The 21,104-nt window shown below is 35.0% G+C and overlaps 1 protein-coding gene across 1 annotated transcript in view; it reads right to left on the minus strand.

Moving 5' to 3' along the window:
* Nucleotides 1–21,104, minus strand: part of LOC134572823 (rho GTPase-activating protein 20-like) — an 84,250-nt gene that overhangs the window by 21,560 nt on the left and 41,586 nt on the right. The window contains exons 2-6 of the mRNA XM_063432060.1: nucleotides 14,289–14,368; nucleotides 6,146–6,316; nucleotides 4,409–4,558; nucleotides 1,696–1,737; nucleotides 780–864 (exon numbers count right to left, since the gene is read on the minus strand). Of these exons, the coding sequence (XP_063288130.1) occupies nucleotides 780–864; nucleotides 1,696–1,737; nucleotides 4,409–4,558; nucleotides 6,146–6,316; nucleotides 14,289–14,368 (528 nt within the window). The remainder of the gene's footprint in view (nucleotides 1–779; nucleotides 865–1,695; nucleotides 1,738–4,408; nucleotides 4,559–6,145; nucleotides 6,317–14,288; nucleotides 14,369–21,104) is intronic.

Here is a 21,104-nt window from a genome sequence, read left to right on the forward strand (position 1 = left end):
TAAACAAAATATTCTGAGAACTTTACTTAATATTCATCAGAATCCTTGAACATAATGTTTTTCTAAATCTGATCTTGGACACATGTTTTAGAGAAAGAGTTAATGATATTTCAAAGTTCACTGCCTACATTTCCATTACATACCCAAAAATAGAGATGGTCCATAAATCACATAGGTCACAAGGGCCTCGTCTGGCAGTAATTCTACATAGATTTTTATTGGGAATCTCATCGTTCCCAAGATATTGAAAGAAGGTTGGAAGTTTTTTTTTTTCACACAAGTGGCAAAGCAAAACACAGAGTGATTGTAAGTTAAAGGGAAACTATCACTTCCGAGAATTTTTTATGTTAGGATTATTTATATTTTTACTTAACAAATATGTATTTGTGAAGCATGAAAAATAAAATTCTATGTATAAATCTACACTTCTTTGTCCAGTAACTGGGCACCTCAACCTTAGCTCCCTGTCAATCATTGTTATAATCACTGTCATTTACACCTGGCAGTCAGCATAAAGAAAGTATCCAGAAAAAAGGAGAAATTAAATATTATTTATATTTTATCATTTTCATTTGCAATGTTTGCCTTGTCTTAACTGGTTTGCGTTGTCATTAGCTAAATCTTTAACATAAATTTAAAATAAAACAGAGCATCTCATGGTTAACACAAGTTGTATTTGATTTTTGATGTTTTATTTAATTATGTAAATTCCAGAAAAAAAGGACAATTTCAATATAAACAATGACATGTCTATAGTAGCTCAGCTTGACTCTACTTACAGAAGTTAGTTCCTCTGCATCCAGGTATAATACACTAATGGGGAGTTTTTTAGGATACTCATTCTTCTTTATCTCATTTATATGCCTGTGTATTAAAGATGAAAAAAGGAATAAAAGTAATTTGAAGAAAGAATGAAATAAAATATGCATTTTTAGAATACTTAAAAGAACTCTATAGGCACCAAGGCCACTTCATCTCAATTAAGTGGTTTGGGTGCCATGTCACTCTGGTTCAGGAACAGCAATGTTTTTATTGAAGTTTAAATGCCTCTAGTCTAGCGGCTGTTGGCTACTAGAGTTCACTCTATTGGATATTACATTGAGATCATTGATCTTGGTTTATTGGTTGAGATCATTGATCTTGAGGCTTCTCACATGGCATGGGGCATTAATAGAGTAAATTACAAACTATAGTGTACATAGGAATATATGTTTGTACTCTTAACTCTACAGTGTTCCTTTAAGAATAATTTTAATAAAATCAGGCATTTATATCAGTTTATAGTAAATATGCCAAAAGAATCAAATTGGAAAATTATCCAACTGTCCAAGATTTTTTAAATAGGCTATTTGGTAAAAAAAAAAAAAAAAAAAGTGCTTTTCCTTGGACTCCCCACAATTCCTAGTTTGCAGAATAATCCTGTAGCGATTTTCTAAGTAAAACATTGAAATGTTTCCTTTTTCTTTTCTAACAAATCAACCAACAACTTTCTTTCAATTTAAAAATTTCACAAACTTAAAATAAATCTGACAAATTGTACGGCGGGCACAAAGGTTGACCTGAACAATGAACATATCTTATGCCGGCAATGTCTTTTAGATTTGCCACTATACATATATATATATATATATATATATATATATGTTGTTTTGAAGAACAAAGGGTTAACAAAGAGTTTATTAAAGGATAACTCACCAGCATAAAGTTGAGAGCCACTTCTCCTTTGTGTCAGAGGAACTATAACAGAATAACAATACAAAGAGAAGTAACAACAGCTTCTTCTAAAGGCAATTTTAGACAAATATAACGGTTCCTTCCTGTGTCCCTCAAGCAAACAGACCTTCCTGCTTCTATTTTAACATGACTCGTGTACAGCCTTTATTTCCTTTTTCTAGTTTCAAGGTTTTTCTATATTTTTTCCTTTAGTTTTATCACCACCAAAATGAACATTGTGTTTCCATTCATTTATAACTACAGTACAGATTTAGAATCACGGTATAAAGTCCGTTAACATGACAATCCAGAAATCTGTGCATGTGAAGGAAACACAATTTGGCAACACAAAGCAGAGTGTGGATGTTATGTTGATAAAGGTGATAAGTGCAGGGATATATATATATAAACGCTATTAAAAAATATATATATATATTTTTAGAAAAAAATACTCTCTGTGCACAAGTCTAAAAACTACTCATAGATTGGGCTTTTGGAATTCTCAATGGCTTTACTATCAAATAAATAGTTACAACATTTAGATTTCGGCAGACATTAACATTTTAAAATTCTAATAGTACATTGGACAGTTGTTCGGTGGTATGGGGGATTTCTAGGTAGAGGCTTGATAGAGTGTCTGTAATAGGCAGTAAATGTAATTTAAATCTAGGCTTTATTATCCGGAGTGCTGCCTTAAAATCTATATTTTCCCCATTTAACATCTGTTGACCAATATAATGCCTGTGCACCAAGTTTCATAAAACATTGCAATTGCAATATCCAGGTATCCAGGAAAAGTAGGTAATACTGGCTGTGAGTGAATTGTTTTTTATATATGTATGTATGTGTGTGTGTGTGTGTGTATATAAATATGTACACACATGTATAAGCAATACATTGGGCATAAAGTGTTAGAGATCCACATGCTTAACCCCTTAAGGACCAAACTTCTGGAATAAAAGGGAATCATGACATGTCACACATGTCATGTGTCCTTAAGGGGTTAAAGAGATACTCTAAGAACCAACACAACTCGAGTTTCGGTGCCCTCTCATAGCTCAATTCTCTTTTGTTTCCGTTCATGCAGCCCTGACTCCCCTGTCTGTGACTGACATAGCCTCTACCAAAAAATGGTTTTATTTTCGGTTATATCTTACAGCACAGTGTGTTTATTTTAGAGAATTAAGCAGTGAGAATGCAGAGGCATGATCTATACACTCAAACTGCTTTATTAAGTTAACGTTGTTTTGATGCCTGTAGTGTGCCTTTAAATGATTATCTACTGTATGCATGCAGTTTCTGTTTACTAAGTTGTGATATATTTTTCTTGGCACTCTGCACGCTATGGCCTTATTTAGCTATGAGATTACTATATGGGGATGAAACAGTTTTCTCAAATTATTTATGGTGGTCTTTCGACACTGAAATGTCTTTCTATAGACAAATAAAAAATACCACAATGACCATATAGTTCAAATGAGGATCTCAACAGCAAGTATACCAATAGAATATATTTTCAGGACAAACTGTTTTTATTTTACTTATTAAGAGCATATATATGTTTGATTATTTTATATTTGAAACTTTTGATACTACAATGAGCTCTCCAATTTTATTTATATTTATTTAAACCTTTTGTATGAGCCTTAAATGGGAACTGTCACTTATCTGGAATGTACACCATTGAATACAAATATGTAATAAACACATTAAAAACCTATATAACTTGTGTTAATCTTTATCTACGAGTTGCTATGTTTTCTTTTAATTAAAGGGACCCTATAGTCACCAAAACAACTTTAGCCTAATGAAACAGTTTTGGTGTATAGATCATGCCCCTGCAGTCTTAGTGTTCAATTATCTGCCATTTAGGAGTTAAATCACTTTGTTTATGAACACTAGTCACACCTCCCTGCATGTGACTTGCACAGCCTTCCATAAACACTTCCTGTAAATAGCCATCTAATGTTTATCCTTCATTTATTGAAAGTTCTGTTTAATTTCGATTTTATTATCCCCTGCTATTTTAATAGCTTGCTATACCCTGCAAGAGCATCCTGTATGTGATTAAACTTCAATTTACAGAGCAAGAGATAACATTGTTTAAGGTAAATTACATTTGATTGAAAGTGAAACCAGTTTTTTTTTCTCATGCAGGCTGTGTCAATCAGAGCCAGGGGAGGTGTGGCAAGCGCTTTGTAAACAGAAACAAAGTGATTTAACTCCTAAATGGTAGTAGATTAAGCAGTGAAACCTGAGAGGCATGACCTACACACCAAAACTGTTTTATTAAGCTAAAGTTGTTTAGGTGACTATAGTGTTCCTTTAAATATTTAGCAAATTACATCATAGACCAGTTATGAAAAGGCAAAGCCAGGACAAACATTACAAATGAAGAAGAGCAATAAAAACATTGTTTTATTTCTGCTCCTCTTTGTATGTTTTTCTGTGCTGATTGCCAGGTGCAAAGAACAATGTTTATAACAATGATTGAAAGGGGGCTAAGTTGGAGGCATCCAGTTGCAGGATAAAGGATTGTGGATTTTTATATTTAATTTTAGATTTCACACCGCACAAATATATATTTGGTAAATATTGTGGAAAAAAAATTAAAAAAAAAAGAAACATTTTAGAACAAAAAAAATAATCCCCAAAATTCATGTTTTTCTTTTGAAAAAAACCCCCACATAATTACCTGAAAGTTACAATGTAATTTGTTGTAGGCCAACCAAGAACAAAGGAATTATCAGAGCTCAATTTCTTTTCTGAGATTTCACTGAGGCAGGAGGTTATCCACAATTCATTTAAATGCACCTGTTTCTTAAGCTTTAGGCTGGAAGAAGATCTATAATAGGGAAATATAATATTGGCATAGTTATATATCATATTATATAGATATAATATTCAGTAGATTTTGTCAATGTAGAAAAGGAATAATCCAGGGACGAATGGGTTATTTACTAAAGTGGGAATTTTAAAGTGTATTTTACACTTGAGGCCAAAGTAGCTGAATTGAAAGCATAGCTAACTTCAAGACTGTTTCTAGTTTGTCTATTTTGACCTCAAATTTGAAATTCACTTTGAAATTTACTTTGAAATTTACTTTGAATTCTAACTTTAGTGAATAATCCTGAAAAGATATGAAATGGAGGCTGAAGGCTCAGGATAACCGAGGAATTATTAGTTTACAACACAAACAAATAAAATCCAGACAAACTCGAGAAAATGTAACAAAAATTATCACAGTTTTTTTTACATGTTAATTTATGACTTTGTTTTGTGATATTTTAAAAACGAGCTAGATGTGACTAGACAGCCCTCACAAATGCCATATAAGATGAGGAATTAAAATAGTTTTAGAAATAGTTAAAAGAGTTGGCAGACGTCTGTCCAGAAAATGAATTCCAAAACCAAAATGTCTGTGATTTGTCGTGAGCGAAACCGCAGCTTCCCAAGACTTTATACACAGAGTTATTTGGTGCTTCATCATTCTCAAAATAACATGATTTAACATTACTGTAAATGGCACATATTTATTAAAACAGCATCTGCATGTCCTAGCTTTGTATCATACTAGATCTATTCTTCTGGTATGTAGGTAGATGCATTCATTGTGTCTGCTTATATTGACATATAGAATAATGCTATCATTAATGGAATGTTTTTACAACCACAAACAGTACAAGGCAAGTCATGCAGATATGTCACATTGTTTTGACTGTTTTTTTTTTAGTTCAAATTCTTGCAATTCTATACATCTTTATTTTTCAGTATACTCTGTTTTATGCCATTGTTGTGTAAATTAAAAGATGAATGTTTTCTATTATTGTGTAAATGTTGGAACAATTTTACCTTATTTCCAACTCTTCCTGTAATCAGGATGTCTGTGATTTCCTAGTCCTATATCCAAAAGCTAACTACATGCAACGTGAGATTGCCTAATCTCAGATTGAGCAATAAATAATGTATCAATAATCAAATCTAAATTAACAATCTACTATTGTGACCAGGAAGCAAATCCCATAAGGCAAAATATGCAGTACATTTACAAAAAATGCTAATTTAAAAAAATGTGTCAGAGGAAGAAAAAAATACAACATTAATAAGAATTGGTATAATATTGTTTTATGGATATAAAGACAGATCTACATAATAAACCCTAAATAATAAGACTTTGCTCCACACACATAATGTATACACTTAATGCAGCCACTAATGGTTAACATGTAACAGTCTTCATTATTTGTTGCTTCAGTACAATTAAGGACTTATTGCAAACTATGTATTTATTTTTTGCCCAGCTTGATAGATTTTGAGAAACATCAAACACACCCAACAGCGTTTATTTTGTTTTTGTTTTGGAAAACTTAATTCCAAAAAAACAAAATCCTTAAAAATGTAAGATGAAACAAGTTACTTGTGTTGTTCTTACTTTGACTTTGCGATGACGAGACTGTCATTAAATAGAAACAGGTGTCTCTCTTGAGTCTGCCACCCACTTGTGAGCTGTACCCGCTCCTTTAATATGAGCATATTGCTAGGACTACAGAAAGCACCCAGGAGAAGTCCATTCCCTGAATTGGCAGGAAACAATGTGATCTCCCTAAGAAAATAAAACAAAAATCAACAAGTAGTTGACAGGGACATGCATTCATTTAAATAAACAGCTACATAGTTACATTGTAATATAGGTAATAAAATGCATCACGTTCAACCATAAGTAAATCATAAACAAAATGCATGTTAAAGGGACACTATAGTCACCAGAACAACTACAGCTTATTGAATTTTTTCTGGTGTGTAGAATCATTACCTTCAGGCTTTTTGCTGTAAACACTGTCTTTTCAGAGAAAATGCAGTGTTTAAATTACAGCCAAGTGATAACTTCACTGGCCACTCCTTAGATGGCTGTTAGAGATCCTTCCTGGGTCATGGCTGCCTAAAATGCATCCAAACATTCAGTATCTCCTCCCTCTGCATGCAGACACTAACCTTTCCCCATAGAGATTCATTGATTCAATTAATCTATATGAGGAGATGCTGATTGGCCAGGGCTGTGTTTGAATCATGCTGGCTCTGCCCCTGATCTGCCTCCTTGTCAGTCTCAGCCAATCCTATGGGGAAGCATTGTGATTGGATCAGGCTACCACTTCTGCTGATGTCAGCAGGCAGTGTGCAGGTCTAAAGGAAACAGAGCTAGAGCTAGCAGCTCCAGCTTGAATACAAGTACGATTTTGCTATTTTTAGGGAGGTATGAGGGGACCAAGGGGGCTAGATGGTGGTTTTAACCCTATAGGGTCAGGAATATATGTTTAAGTAAACAACATAATATCACTACCTTTAATAATTGTAAGTCACATGCTAATAAAATTATAGCAGATCCAGAATAAACCCAAAGTACATCGTAATACACATTCCAAAATGGTGATATGTATAATGGGAAAAAAATGGGTTTATACTGTCACGTTGAATAAAAATATTTATTCTAGAAATAAATAGCAGGAATTCCACTTATTGGTTAAAATCACTATAAAATTTATTAAATATAGTATGACATTATGTATATTTAAATTTAAACAGTATCACACTGTATGTCCTTTAAATGGTGTACTGCCCAACCTTTGATCTATGACCTTGAACTGGGCGATTGAACTTGATAGACTGGAGCCTTATTTCAACCTTGATTCCTATGTTACTGTGTGTTCTATATGTGGTCATTATGAGCAACACCAATACACCATAAGAGTTTTCTGTTGTCCCTGACAAACAAGTATACTTACATTTTCTCTTTTTACACATGTGGTGTAAAAGTGTATTTCATTTTTTTGCTGTATATGTAAATTTCCATAGAAATCTGTAGCTCACTAAGAATAGCAGTTCATATTGGATCTTTAACATGGGTCTCTTAATAGTGGGAAATAAATATCATGTTTCCTATATTGTGATAGTACCTACAGTCAATACTGGATGGTGATCATTGACTTAGTTTATACTTACTAAACTGTGTTTGTAAATGTTATGCTAAATAAAATACATATGACTTTAGCTGGAACCACCGCAGCCAATCAGGAGTAACATTGGCATCTAGAATATAGGAACGGACCTCCATGTTGTAGTTCTATACATTGCAAACCAAAAAATAACTCCCTTTTATAGTGGATATGGTGCTAGAAGTGAGAATTTCCCTAGCACCATCAGAAAATAAGTAATTAAGCTGTTTTCAAATGATGTAACACGTACCTGGGTGCCCTAGTTGCCCCCAGTCCCTTTTTGCTGTAGAGTTATCAATTGTGTTCCTGTTTGGTTGGAATTCACTGGTTGAGAGTGTCAGCTAGTACTTTCAGTAAATGAATTCCTTACAAACATAGATATAATTGACATCAGTTAAGAGTAAGTATTTACCTAGAGGCACCTGTGGGATCCAGGTAAGAGTCAAACCATTTGAAAATGGTATGACTAGGTACTGTAGGATGGCACCAGGGCACTCTTTGCATCATAACCACTACTGCATGCTGTAGTGGTTATGGCTCTTGGACTGACCCTATAAATGGGGAAACATGGGTTCTTACAACACAGAATCAATAAGTGTCTTTGTCTGGTCTGTCCTACACCAATTACAAACGTCACACATTCTACTTATGATTTTGTTTTCTGCTCAGATAATCTACATCTCCATATCATCAATAAACTCTCTGAAAGAAGGCTTTTCCATTCATCCATAACCTTTCCATGGCAAGCGAATAGTTGACACATTTAGAAGGACTGCTTATGCAAGCAGCACTTTGTAGATTCATTTGTTCACAAGACATCACAAATGACTGTAAACTTCAGTTAATATATATTACATCTAACAGTTTCAAAACCGATATTAATTTGATTTGATATTGGTTTTCATCCATTTGCCGACTTAACATTTCTACAGAATTGTATCTCATTCTTGGGGAAATTTTAGGATAAATTTCTTTACGAGCAAATATCCCAAAACAACATTTATTTAGAAAACCGGATAAATGAGGTGTTATGAATTCTCTTGAGAAAATTCTGGCTTAACCTTGTGATATTTCCTTTTCCATTGCAGAAATAAACATCTCTAAAAATGAACAGTCCAGAATTTGGAAAACTTGTATGCAAAACCATAACAAAAGGTAATAGGTCTCTAACTCAAAAAAAACTGAGCCACAAAGGAATAATTTTTAGACACCAAGAAGGTACAAGACAAGAACAACAATAAGTGGCACCTCCTTGAACCTCTGGCCAAGTACAACCCTGTTAGGGGCTCAGGCCCATTTAAATTGTGGTGGTGTCTGTTCTAAAATTAGTGTTGCATAAAAAATATTATTATGAAGAATTCTTCTAGAACAGAGAAATTGTACAGGAAACCCAACAGGAAGCCTGGTCATCTCTATCCAAAAATTGAAATTTCAAGCAACAGGAAAACAAATATCTCCTTATCAAGTATATCATTTTAACCTCTCCTATTCACCCTCTGAACATTGCTATCAATATCAGAACAATGTTCTAGATACTTGAGTCTTATAGCAAAGAAAATCCAGACAAAACCTTATTCTAAGCCTGTACATTACAACTACTCTGATAAAGTATACAGGTTGTTTTGATAATACAGGACAAATGATGATTATGTATACCAGTATTTGAGCAAATCGATAGTGCTGGGTCAATCACAGGATAAAAAATCCGGACTTGATTGTGTAGGCTAAAAGTAATTCTTTATTGAAATGACAATAACATGGGACAAGGAATAGGATAACACAGGAATAACAAAGGAGCAAAGGAGGGAGACGTTAACCCGTTTTGTGCAAAGCACATCCTTTTCATCAAAAAAATAAACATTAGATACAATTTTTTCCAATGTGTGATAACTGCATTCAAGCCATCTCAAATGCAAAATTCTATAACATGACCTATTCTAGCTGATTGTATTATATTATATATTTATATTAATGCAGTATCCTCACTTGGGGCCGTGGAGGTTTGCATAGCACACTGGGTGACACCCAATCCTTTCTCTGTACACAATCATAGGGGGTGACACTTACAGCACTATCTTTAGGCAACAAAAAAACAGCAAGAACATACACATTTCTGTGCCAAGTAAAGGTCCAGACCAGAAGAGCTTACCACTGGACCTCAAATGGTCTGGTACAGTTGGAGGTCCATGGTGGAGTGACACTATGAGCCACTGCATTGGGTTACGCCAACCGTAATGATCCCGCTGATATTATGTACTAGGAAAATGTGCAAATATGTATACAACATAATGCATTATGGGATTTAGAAATTAAGCATTTCAAAAAGCTGGAGCAAGTTAAGCAGCTAGTAGCCATTAAACATAACATTTGCTCTGCAGAGGTAAAAATATATTTTCAGAAAGGTGTGTGTGCTTTTCAAGTTGCAAGCAATTTCTTAGCACTGCTCACCTTTCATTGGAGAGGTGCATTAAGAGCATAAAAAATGCTATCAACAGCATCAACAACTGCATAGAAAGATAATATCCTACTTTAAAATCATGGTCTCAATTTAATTTTTTTTTTAATATGCTTTTCAAATGATTTACATTTTTTTTAATAGTTTGATGTTTTTTTTATATATATTGTTATATATTTATATATGACATATTTTTTAAAATTAAATTTTTTTTTGAAAGTTTATCCAAACATATTTACTCATCCAAAAATGTTTAAATCAAGACCTATATTGAAGATCTAGCTAACATCATCAATATCATGTCTAAAGTTAGACCAGTGTTGACTCTTTCCTAGTGAAACAATGAAATTCAAAATTAAAGCTATTTTACAAGATTTTCCAAGGGCTTTTAAAACAAAATATTAACTTTGTGTTACATAAAAATGGGAAAGTTAGTTTTGAAATCTCCTTTTTAACGGTAAATTAGGTAAATGTTAAAAATAAACAGACAAAACATTATTGAACAGGAAAGGTGTCTTTAATTGCTACATTTTGGGGACTTTTTTGCGACTGATATTTAAATTTGAATAAAGAACATTTTGCCAATATCTTAAGTTTCATATTACAAGGGAACAAGCCAACAGATCAAAATATATTGCTATAATACTCACCTTTCCTATGTGATGATATATGGGCACTTTGCACTACGCACAAGAAAGGACTCAACTCAGAGGCGATTGAATACAATGACCTAAATATCTATTATTATTATTTTATTATTTATATGGCGCCATCAGATTCCATAGTGCTGTACAATGGGATCTATATCAATATCTATACAAATCAATTAAGTATATGCTCATTAATAAGCTAGGAAAATACAATCTACTCATCTTAGATCAAAGTGAAACTCACGGAAGGGAAAATTACAAAAATATACCACCTGCTGAAATTCAGTTTTATCTGCAGCCACCAGCTCCCTCCCCATATTCCATGATCAAGTTCTTAAATAATGTTTATTTCCCCCGTGATATCCATAAAACAAGAGTGAGGCTGGTGATTACACTGCTCTAAACTCCAATGAAATGAATACCCAGGAGCTTTGATGATGAGAAGAGTTAATTCAGAGCTGACTTGGGTGAAGAAACTGTAGAGCAGGCATTCCAGATGTTGTGGACTCCATCTCCCCTGATGCTTTGCCAGGAATATGGCTGTTAGAGCATTATGGAGAGATGTTGCCTACTCATGCCATAGAGTCTGAGTGGGAGCACAGTCAATACAGCGTGTGAAAGATCTAATATATTTTAATAAGAAAACTGGACTGAGCAAATGAGGTGGAAAGTATTAATGACATTTAATCACTGCATTCATTTTACTGCTTTAATGAACATAGTTTTTATTATCACTCTGTGTTACAGTGTACTAAAAAAAGGAGATTACACTGTTCTGACACTCTCTCTGCCTTTTATAGTAGATTGTATTAGATGGAATAAAAATAACTAATATTTTTTTTTGTAAATTAAATTTTATTTACATTTTTTCAGAGACCGATCCATCTCCAGGGTATTAGCGGGCTAAACATACATTAACAGTTGTATCAAGGCAAACATATGTGCAATCAAATAGGGGCAAACAAAATTACCTGGTAAATAAACTGCAGTCAGTTAAATATATCTTAACGTTGTAGTATGGTGTCGCACATAGCAATATTAAACAGAACTGCATCAACCCAAAAATATTGACATCCATTCTACAACATATAATACTGAAGGGAAGTAGGGGTAGTCTCTTTATGTGATATTATTAGTAAAAGAACCCCATCCTATTTATACTTCTAAATCCCCCAGAGTTGTTAGGAGTCAGGGGCAGACTCCCTCACACGGGCCCCCTAGGTAAGCTAACATCACCTAATGCAGTCAGAAAGTTTCTTGATTCAGTGGATAGCAGCCAGTGGGTCCATATGGCTGAGTAACTAAATGTTAGTTTCTCCATCTAATATTATTATTCCATAGACTAAGGGGTGGCCTGGTGGATTGTTTCCAAAAGAGCGGGAGCTTTTAGCTACATTCAAGACCATATGGTCATGGACTTTTTATAAATCAAAGATGATTTTATCTAAGAGCATTTAGAAAGCGCTCAAGGGTAAGGATTCCTATTGGGTGCCATTTTGATTTTGAAAGGGTTCTGTGAAAGTCACATTCATGCATACTCTACCAGAGGGCGATGTACAGTAACTGCACAATTTTTATTTATGATTAGTGGTTATGTATAATGTAAGAGTGGCTTATTTAACATATGCACTGTGACGGTAGACACCATCACCAAGAGCTTAAGATGGACAATGCAAATAGGTATCTGAATGATTCCTATGTTTAAGTCACCCTTTGTCCACTGTGCGGGCAGGGTGTGTGTGTGTAATGTGGTTGTTTGGGGTTAAATGTTGGTGTGCTCTTCTGTCTTGCTTATGTTTGCAATCAACTAGGTGGATTTGGCTGTGGAGCCTGTACTGCGCCACATGTTGGTTGCAAAGATCTAGCAACAGTGATATGCACTACCTGAATAGCAAGGCTTGCTAACTTGCATATTCGGGTAGATTTGCATATTGCTAATTCTGCAGGCAGGAGAGATATTTTCTATAAATTATTGTTTTCCCCAGTCTCCACCCCTTTATAAATATGGCAGTGTCTTATAATAAGTTGCTGTATGTTGTCTGCTATGATTTGATTGTATTTTTTGATTGTATTTTTATTGAGTTGTCACATGAATCTAAATGTTATGAGCATATGGGCTAGTCCTGACTAAAAATAAAGAATGGTATTTTAGTTCCACTTGAAACTGGGTGTCCATTGTGGATTTGTAGGGATCCCAGTGACACAGTCTTCGTACCTGTTTACTGTCTGCAGGATCCCTCTAACCCAGGGATAGAGCAAGAGAATTGGCCTGAGAGCCAAGTCCACATTACAGGTGGATGTGGATACCTGCCTGGAAGCAGGGCTGCAGGGGAATGGGCCCCGGACAAAACCTGCCTGGAAGGAGAGATGCAGCTTAGTCGGTTGGAAGAGCTCCTGAGAGACCCCAGTCAAGCTTCAGTGACTGGGTCGGAAGCGTTCCAGATTCCTGGCAAGCGGCTAGGAAGTGGATTGGGCGGAGGTACTCGGTCGGAGTACAGGAGCTCCGTCACATGTACCAAATAACTTAGAGGAACACTCCCATCACCATAACCACTACAGTTGCAGTGCCCGACATACCACTGAAAGGGAATCAAACCGGTTGACATGGCACCTAGACCACTTCATTGAGATGAAGTGATCTGAGAGTCTATCGTGTCCCTTTTTCATATTTTCTCAGAGGTAGCAGATTAAATAAAATATCTTTATCTGAAATATCTGAAGCTCAAATACAACAAAATTCTAATATGAGTAATTAGCTCAGTTTAGTCATGCCAGATTTACCATGAGAATTCTTTCATATCTCAGCACTGGAACGCAACATCGAAATTAATTTCTAAGCTAAGAAACTCTTAAGCAGAGATAAACACCCAGAGCAATTATTTATAAGAGAGCAGGCAGATAAACAGAACTGAAAATCTTTTGGCTGCTGTTGTCTCTTCTATGTTATTATGTAGGATGAGAAATTAGTTTTTGGTGTTGGATTAAGATAATGTGATTTTCCTTTTATTCATCTGTGATAATGTCTAAAAAAAAAAAGCACTAAAAACACAGAACAATCAGAAAATCGTTCCATCTAGTGATGTTAATACACATTTCTTAACAAAAACTAACTTCGTAATAATTTGGTAAAACCTCCTGTATGTCCCTATGGAGGCTACTGACAGCTTATTCGTTCAATCGTATTACAAAACTGTTGCTTATAGAAAATGGGGCAAAGTTTTAAAGTAGAGCAATCACCATGTAAACTAATGGATTCAAATGGAACATTATATTAGTTTCCATGGTGATTTATCTACAGATTTTTTTTTATTTTATTTAAGTACTAGAATTACTTAAGTACTTCAGCCCCAATTGCTTGCAGTAGATCAACATACTGGCAGGTAGTTTTTAATATTTCATATTACCACAGGTGTTCCTCCTTACTTCCACTGTGACCATTTTTGATAGTCATATGTGTACCCTTCTATTAAAGTTTCGTACCTGGAGTTTGATTTACTTTTGCTCAGGGCCCTGGTAATTGCAGATGAAGAGCGTCTTCGTTGGACTGAAGCCCTCATTTTCTACAAGAGAAATAATAGCAGACGTATTGTTAATACATGTTCCAGGTCAATGGTAATACACAATATCATACAATACACAGCGTGAGTGTCAATACATTTTGCCAGTGCCGTTTTGTTTTTTCCCGTATTCTCCCAATCCGCCAGTAAAGAGTATAAAACACATATAGGGTTATTTACTGAAGGGAGAATTCCAAGTGAATTCAAACTGTATTTCAAATTTCAGTTCAAAGTATCCAAAATGGAACACTTCTCTAAGTCAGCCTTGCTTCTAGTTCAGCTACTCTGGACTCATGTTTGAAATTCACGAACAGCACAACATGGATGAAAATGTACAAATGTAGGGAGCAGTAAAAACCTCCAGTATAAATATAAAAAAAAAGTAATTCCAAATAAAAAAGAATACGCCAGCAAACTTAGAAAAACATGAAAAGGGCTCCTGTGTAAGCAAAACAATACTTTGTGTGTGCTCTCTGCTGTGCACTAAATACAAGGACACTACACCACTTTTAGAGAGTGCTGGACCATTATTTTTGAAATTTGAAAGTCACTTTGAATGATGTTGTCAGTAAATAACCCTGATAGAGCTGTTCTAGCTCTGCTATTTTGGGCTATTTCTCAATCCTTGACTAAAGCTCCACAAGAGGTCAAAATGTTCTTGGGTCACTTTTATGGTGGTTGAATAAAATATGCAACTTTGAGTGGTGAAGTGACTATAGAGCACACGTGCTGTGACACATCTGGCTAGTGAACTGCAAGTCAACTAAGTATACATTCACCATACATACTATACAGTTTACTAGCCAGATGTATCACAGCAAGTGTGCTCTATAGCAATGCATGCACAGTGTCGTGTGTACATATAAAGTACAGTATTAACGGGTAAAACGACGAAGACGTTTTTTTTGACAGAGTTTTTCCATGAGTCTTACATTTGGAGTTTTATACTACTTGATAATATGGACAGCAGAAATTAACTACACAAAAAGTATTATTTAAGAAACTGAAGTAAAAAAATATGTCAAAGGCGTTGTAAAAATAACCCCTGTTCTTTCACATGCACAATGTTTACAACACTCCAAATATGTTTTATTATTTAAATTTAATTCGGTCTGAAACATGGTATGATTGTACTTGTAGCAGTGTTTAAATTCAGATTTTATGATAAATTTCCTCCGAGTTATATCAGCATTTTATGAAAGATAATTTGCTAGGATTATCATGACGTAAAGTCACAAAGGGGTTAAGCAAATAAATCTAAATGTACAATATGTGTGGTCACCAACATGTGAAACATTAGCTTGTAGTTTAGTACTGGACATTAGTTATGAGTGTCTGCATTTGATTAGTTGCGCATATTGGCCTTTTCATAACCCAAAAGCATGTTAAACAAAACATGATGTCACAAGAATTCTGTATATGCTTGGCTCATGAGTTTATATTTATCATTTCCCTGAAATAGGTATACATTTTCTAGTAAATGTCACCATTCCCCATATGCTACAAAGCTTTACGAATCATGAAACTATAACATGTAAAGTTAGATTGTGAATTGGAATGAAACATTTAAAAATGTAAAATGTCTTGATTAGATAAAAAATATTCTGCTTATAGGCAGATATTTTACTAAAAATTCAGCACAAGGAGCTGTGCTACAAAACATCTGTGACCCACCAATAATTGGGAGTCACGAGGACAGTGTCAGATCTTACAAGATATTTTATTAGTTCTCTTGTTCTATGCTGTATGAAAACCATGTTAAAGCAAAAAAAGCATACCTACCCTTTAACATACCCAATAAAAAAACAACCTTCATCTTTAAAGTACCCATCTCTATTGCCCTCTAAAATATTGCTATAAGTTCTTTCAAGAAGTTTTAAAAAGAGTTCACGCAAAAAAGCAAGCAATATAGTTTATTTATTGCAAAAAACATAAATATTTGCAATAAATCGTGATATATTTTTTGTATGTTATCTTTTCAGAGACAAAGAACAGAAGGTATGCATGTATTTTTTGTTGTTGTTGTTGGTTTGCTCTGGTCAGACGTGTCCCAAAAATTATACCAGTATAAATAACCATTATCAACAAATTGGGGAACTAAAAGGATTGGAGAATAACAGGGTAGGTTTAAGGGAGAGCGAAGAAGATTGGGTTGAGGAAGGAGGTATTATGAAAATAGATAAGGTGAGAGGGACGGACTCAAAGTAACCCAGGAGTCCTATATCTTCTGAAAGAGAATTTAAGTTAAAATATATATTTTTCAATGGAATCATACTATAATGCAATAAAACACAGCCAAAAATGTGCAGTACTACAGATAGAGAGACTGTAGTGCAGGGTAACAAGCACCATGCTTTTCGTAAAGTGTCTACCATGAAACATGAGGTTACTAGTGAATACTATCTGTACTAGTGAATAGGTTTCACCAAAAATGATGGAGGTCAGTAACCCTGGGCACGGTCCTCTTGCCTCTTGCACCCCTGCTAGATACCAGGGACAGCAACTCTTATCTTATTCTGCCAATAAAAGTAAACAAACAAAAATGCTGACCAAGCTAACCAATACATGTATAAAAATATTTACCTTATGCACACAAAACATGGCAATGTGTGTTGTATTTTTCTTCATATTGATGGTAAATCAAATTTGGGGGATGAAAAAAAAACACACAGTAAATGGAATATTTGGGAAATTACTGCACATTGTTACATTACACTTCCACAGAACTTCACAATACACAGAAGCTATGTTTCTGTAAAGAAGTCATGAAATTAGAAACCAAACTTTTTCAGAACATCTGAAAAGCGTTTTTGGTTGGTCATCACTAAAGGTCCTATCTCCAAGAACCTTTTTCCTCAAGGAACACTACAAGCAGTAAATAATACAGCCAGTTGTAGAGGTTATTGTGCTAGGAGTGCCCAGGTGTCATCACAGAGTTAGTAGTCAAAGTATGTTAGCATGGTTTGCCAACTTACCTGGGTCCCTCTGGGTGCCCATGCTGCATCTGATCTTCTCTTGTAGGAGAATTCAGGTGTCTTTCTTGTCCAGCTGATACAGGACCTGATTGGCCCACCTTAGTTCTCTAGAGATAAACAGGTTTTTCTGCAGAGTAAGAGTAGAAGCTGGAGTTGCTGCTGGTATCCTGTCAGGGTCAAGCTGTAATAAAGCTATAATAAAATGGCTTAACTATTTACTGTGGGACAGCAGCATGGCACTTATGGAACTATGACCACTTCAGGAAGCTTTTAGTGTTCCTCTAAATTAGACATTTCAATGTGGTGCATTAATATGACCGTATGTGCTTAAACAGGCATTCTGTGCAGTGTAGGTGCATCTACTAAGCCCTATATAAATGTATCTAAAATGTTTATTGATTTAATGATTTGATGTTGATATAATTTTTAGCACTATTGTAAGATGCACCCAGTAAAATGCATACATGCACAATATGTTCCATTACTCTTATGCCCATGTTTACATAATTCTATCCATCATTTTTTTCCGAGAACTCAGACACTAGAAAAATAACAAGGTGAAATTGAACTTTGTTCCCACACTGGGATTGTCTCGTTGGATACAGAATATTTGGCAGGTATGGTAAGAGGAGATGTGTACATGCACACATTTATGTCTGCTTACATTGAAAACTGAAGTTGAAATATGTCAGATTGTAATCAAGCCAACTGGATATCAGCGCTCGTGTATGACATCATTGAAAAGGCTAATCTCATGTTTTATAGAAAATTGTGTTTATTATTGTTTAGTTTACCCTATTCAGTTACGGGGTGATTTAAAACACCTGGGTGTGGGTATGGGGATTTTCTTAGGTAATGGGTTATTATTTTAGCACAAATCAGAGTTCTCTGGTGAACATAAAGTAATTGTTTTGCTTAGTGAATCATGTTAACATTCCAAGGTTATTATTGCATTTTGTTGTGGTTTATTCACTAAACAGGGACTTAGGCTGAATTAAAAGCAGATTTTAAATGTAAATAGTCAAGTTTGAAAAAAGTATCCTATTTAACTCTAGTTCCAACCTATTATTGTCTAAATTTTGAAATCCAATTTTTAGTTCACAAACCATTTTGTCACCCAAATAGCTACAACAAAGCTTCTCAGTTCATCAGCTATGTGAGGAAGGAAAATACTATTTTTTTTTCTCTTTGTTAAACAATGGTATTAGATGTAAAAATGTTCTGAAAATAACCGTACTGGGTATCGACTGAATACCCAACACACTGCTTTAAAAAGAACAGCATTATGGATTGATTAATATTTCGATTCATTTGCTAATAGCTATTTGTTAATTAATAACAGGAAATACATAAACATGATTTTTTTCTATGTATTTATGAAAAACATACAAACATCCACACATTCTCCTGGCATAGATGCAAGGTTGACACAGTGACTGGCATGGCAGACAATAAAGGCTGTCTGTAAACAGAGCACCACCAAAGTGGTCTCGTTTGGGCAGAAATGATCTGGAATTCCTTCGGTCCGGCTAGAAGATGCTTATTTTGCAATGCACCCACAGTGCACATTGTGGTGATCTTTCTCTGGGGTTCTTAGAAATGAAACACGAAAGAAAGAAACTAGAAAAACAAAACAAGGTTCCAAAATGAAGACTGATTCACTAGATTAAGAACACATTGCATGCCATAGTGTTATTTTTTATGCTAGTGCTCATTGATGAACATCAAAGTCTTGGGACCTACTTTAATTATGCATAAAATTGTGTGTGGTCAGTAACATTACTGTGACCATCATTGACCAACAAATGGTGGGTCACTAAAAACAGAAACACACCAGGTCAAATAGTCATTGCTGTTGTTTTTTAATCTCAGTTATTTCAGCCTGAACTTTGTCATTAACTTGTTAGTTCTCCGAGATCGGTAATTCCGCTATTTTTATGTTGTTTCTAATTAGCATAGGCGTCAAAATACTTATTTGCTAAATGAATCATGAAGGTGGTATATATTTGTGTATCCGATTAACTTGTATTCATATAATGTACATCATCTATCAGTGACCAACATGCTGACATCACAAAATCAGACTTCATTCTACAGTAGATATTTATAGGTAGTGTGACACAAGCGTGCAGCAAAAAACAAGTTACAAAAAAATTTAATGCACCAATATCAAGGTGTATATAAAGATGGTTATGGTTTTTGTATATTTAAAAACAGAGCAAGCTAACTCAAACTCACTCATAAATGCCTATGGACACCTAATAGGGGAAACATAGAAACATAGAAACATAGAATGTGACGGCATATAAGAACCATTCGGCCCATCTAGTCTGCCCAGTTTTCTAAATACTTTCATTAGTCCCTGGCCTTATCTTATAGCTAGGATAGCCTTATGCCTATCCCACGCATGCTTAAACTCCTTTACTGTGTTAACCTCTACCACTTCAGCTGGAAGGCTATTCCATGCATCCACTACCCTCTCAGTAAAGTAATACTTCCTGGTATTATTTTGAAACCTTTGTCCCTCTAATTTAAGACTATGTCCTCTTGTTGTGGTAGTTTTTCTTCTTTTAAATATAGTCTCCTCCTTTACTGTGTTGAAAGGTAGGACAATTTGGCCCTGCGTAGGGTGTACCCGGATGCACCTGACATACCTCTTGTACATGTCTATGCTTATTGTTCCTTTATATATTTCACATAAACCGACAAAACCGTAAGTAATAACTGCTTCAGCAATGGATTCCGAGGCACCAGTCGCCCATCATATCATAAGTTTTTCTCACTCCATACTAAGCAATCCCAGGGCTGGGAGCAGCTCTCTCCAATGAGGCCATATTGGGTAACACATGCTTTCGTCTTGGGCTTTGGTTTTAAAACTGTCAACCGGACAGCTTGATCAACAATTCCCTTACTGTGTTATGTTTCCAAGGTAACATTTTGGAGTTTACCCGCTCACGGTGATTTGGGCTCTGTGTTGTAACTGTGCATTATCCGTCAGCAAAACTGCCAGCTCCAGATCTGTGTTTCTTGGCATGCAAACCTCAAAAACTGTTCAATTTAAACCCATTTATGGCTTAAAGCAACATGATGTTTTCTTGTTTTCAAAGAAGCTGAAAGAGTTCTATTAAAGAAATATAGTTCCATACTTCACAGGAACGGAGAGACATCATTTTATAGACCACTAGAACATGGAGTTGTTTTTTGTGTTGTACTTAATGTAAAATAACCAGTTTTTAGACCCTGTGTTGTATACATCGATAGTATATATCATGGCCACAATTATAATCATATATGAAGATTTAAGCTTATAACTCTAAGTCATCATCACAGATTGATAAATTACAGTTATGCCAGCCAATGAGATGTGTTTGCCATGATCCAGAATGCTGTGAGCAAGTACAATGTTTCACTAATAACCTAAAGGGTCTAAGCCACATGCAACTTAGTATATGTGTCAGACTAGGTAACAAAATGAAAGGGGTACTGTAAACACCGTAACCACTACAGAATACTTTATGTTACATTTTCAAATAGTTTGATATTTACATGGGTTCCATCGGGGCCAACTGGTATCACTACCAATTGGCCAAACTGGTAGTGACAAAGTATAAGGGGAACTCCTCTTTCACGATATCAGTGATGAATGGCTGGATCATAGATGCCATGGCTCTAGATTACAGTAAAACTGCTTGAAGATGCTTGACACCATAACCACCACAACAAACTGCAGTGGGTCATGGTGTTTAAAGTGCCTCTTTAAGGAA

The sequence above is a fragment of the Pelobates fuscus genome, chromosome 9, assembly GCF_036172605.1.
Source record: "Pelobates fuscus isolate aPelFus1 chromosome 9, aPelFus1.pri, whole genome shotgun sequence".
NCBI classification, from domain to species: Eukaryota; Metazoa; Chordata; class Amphibia; order Anura; family Pelobatidae; genus Pelobates; species Pelobates fuscus.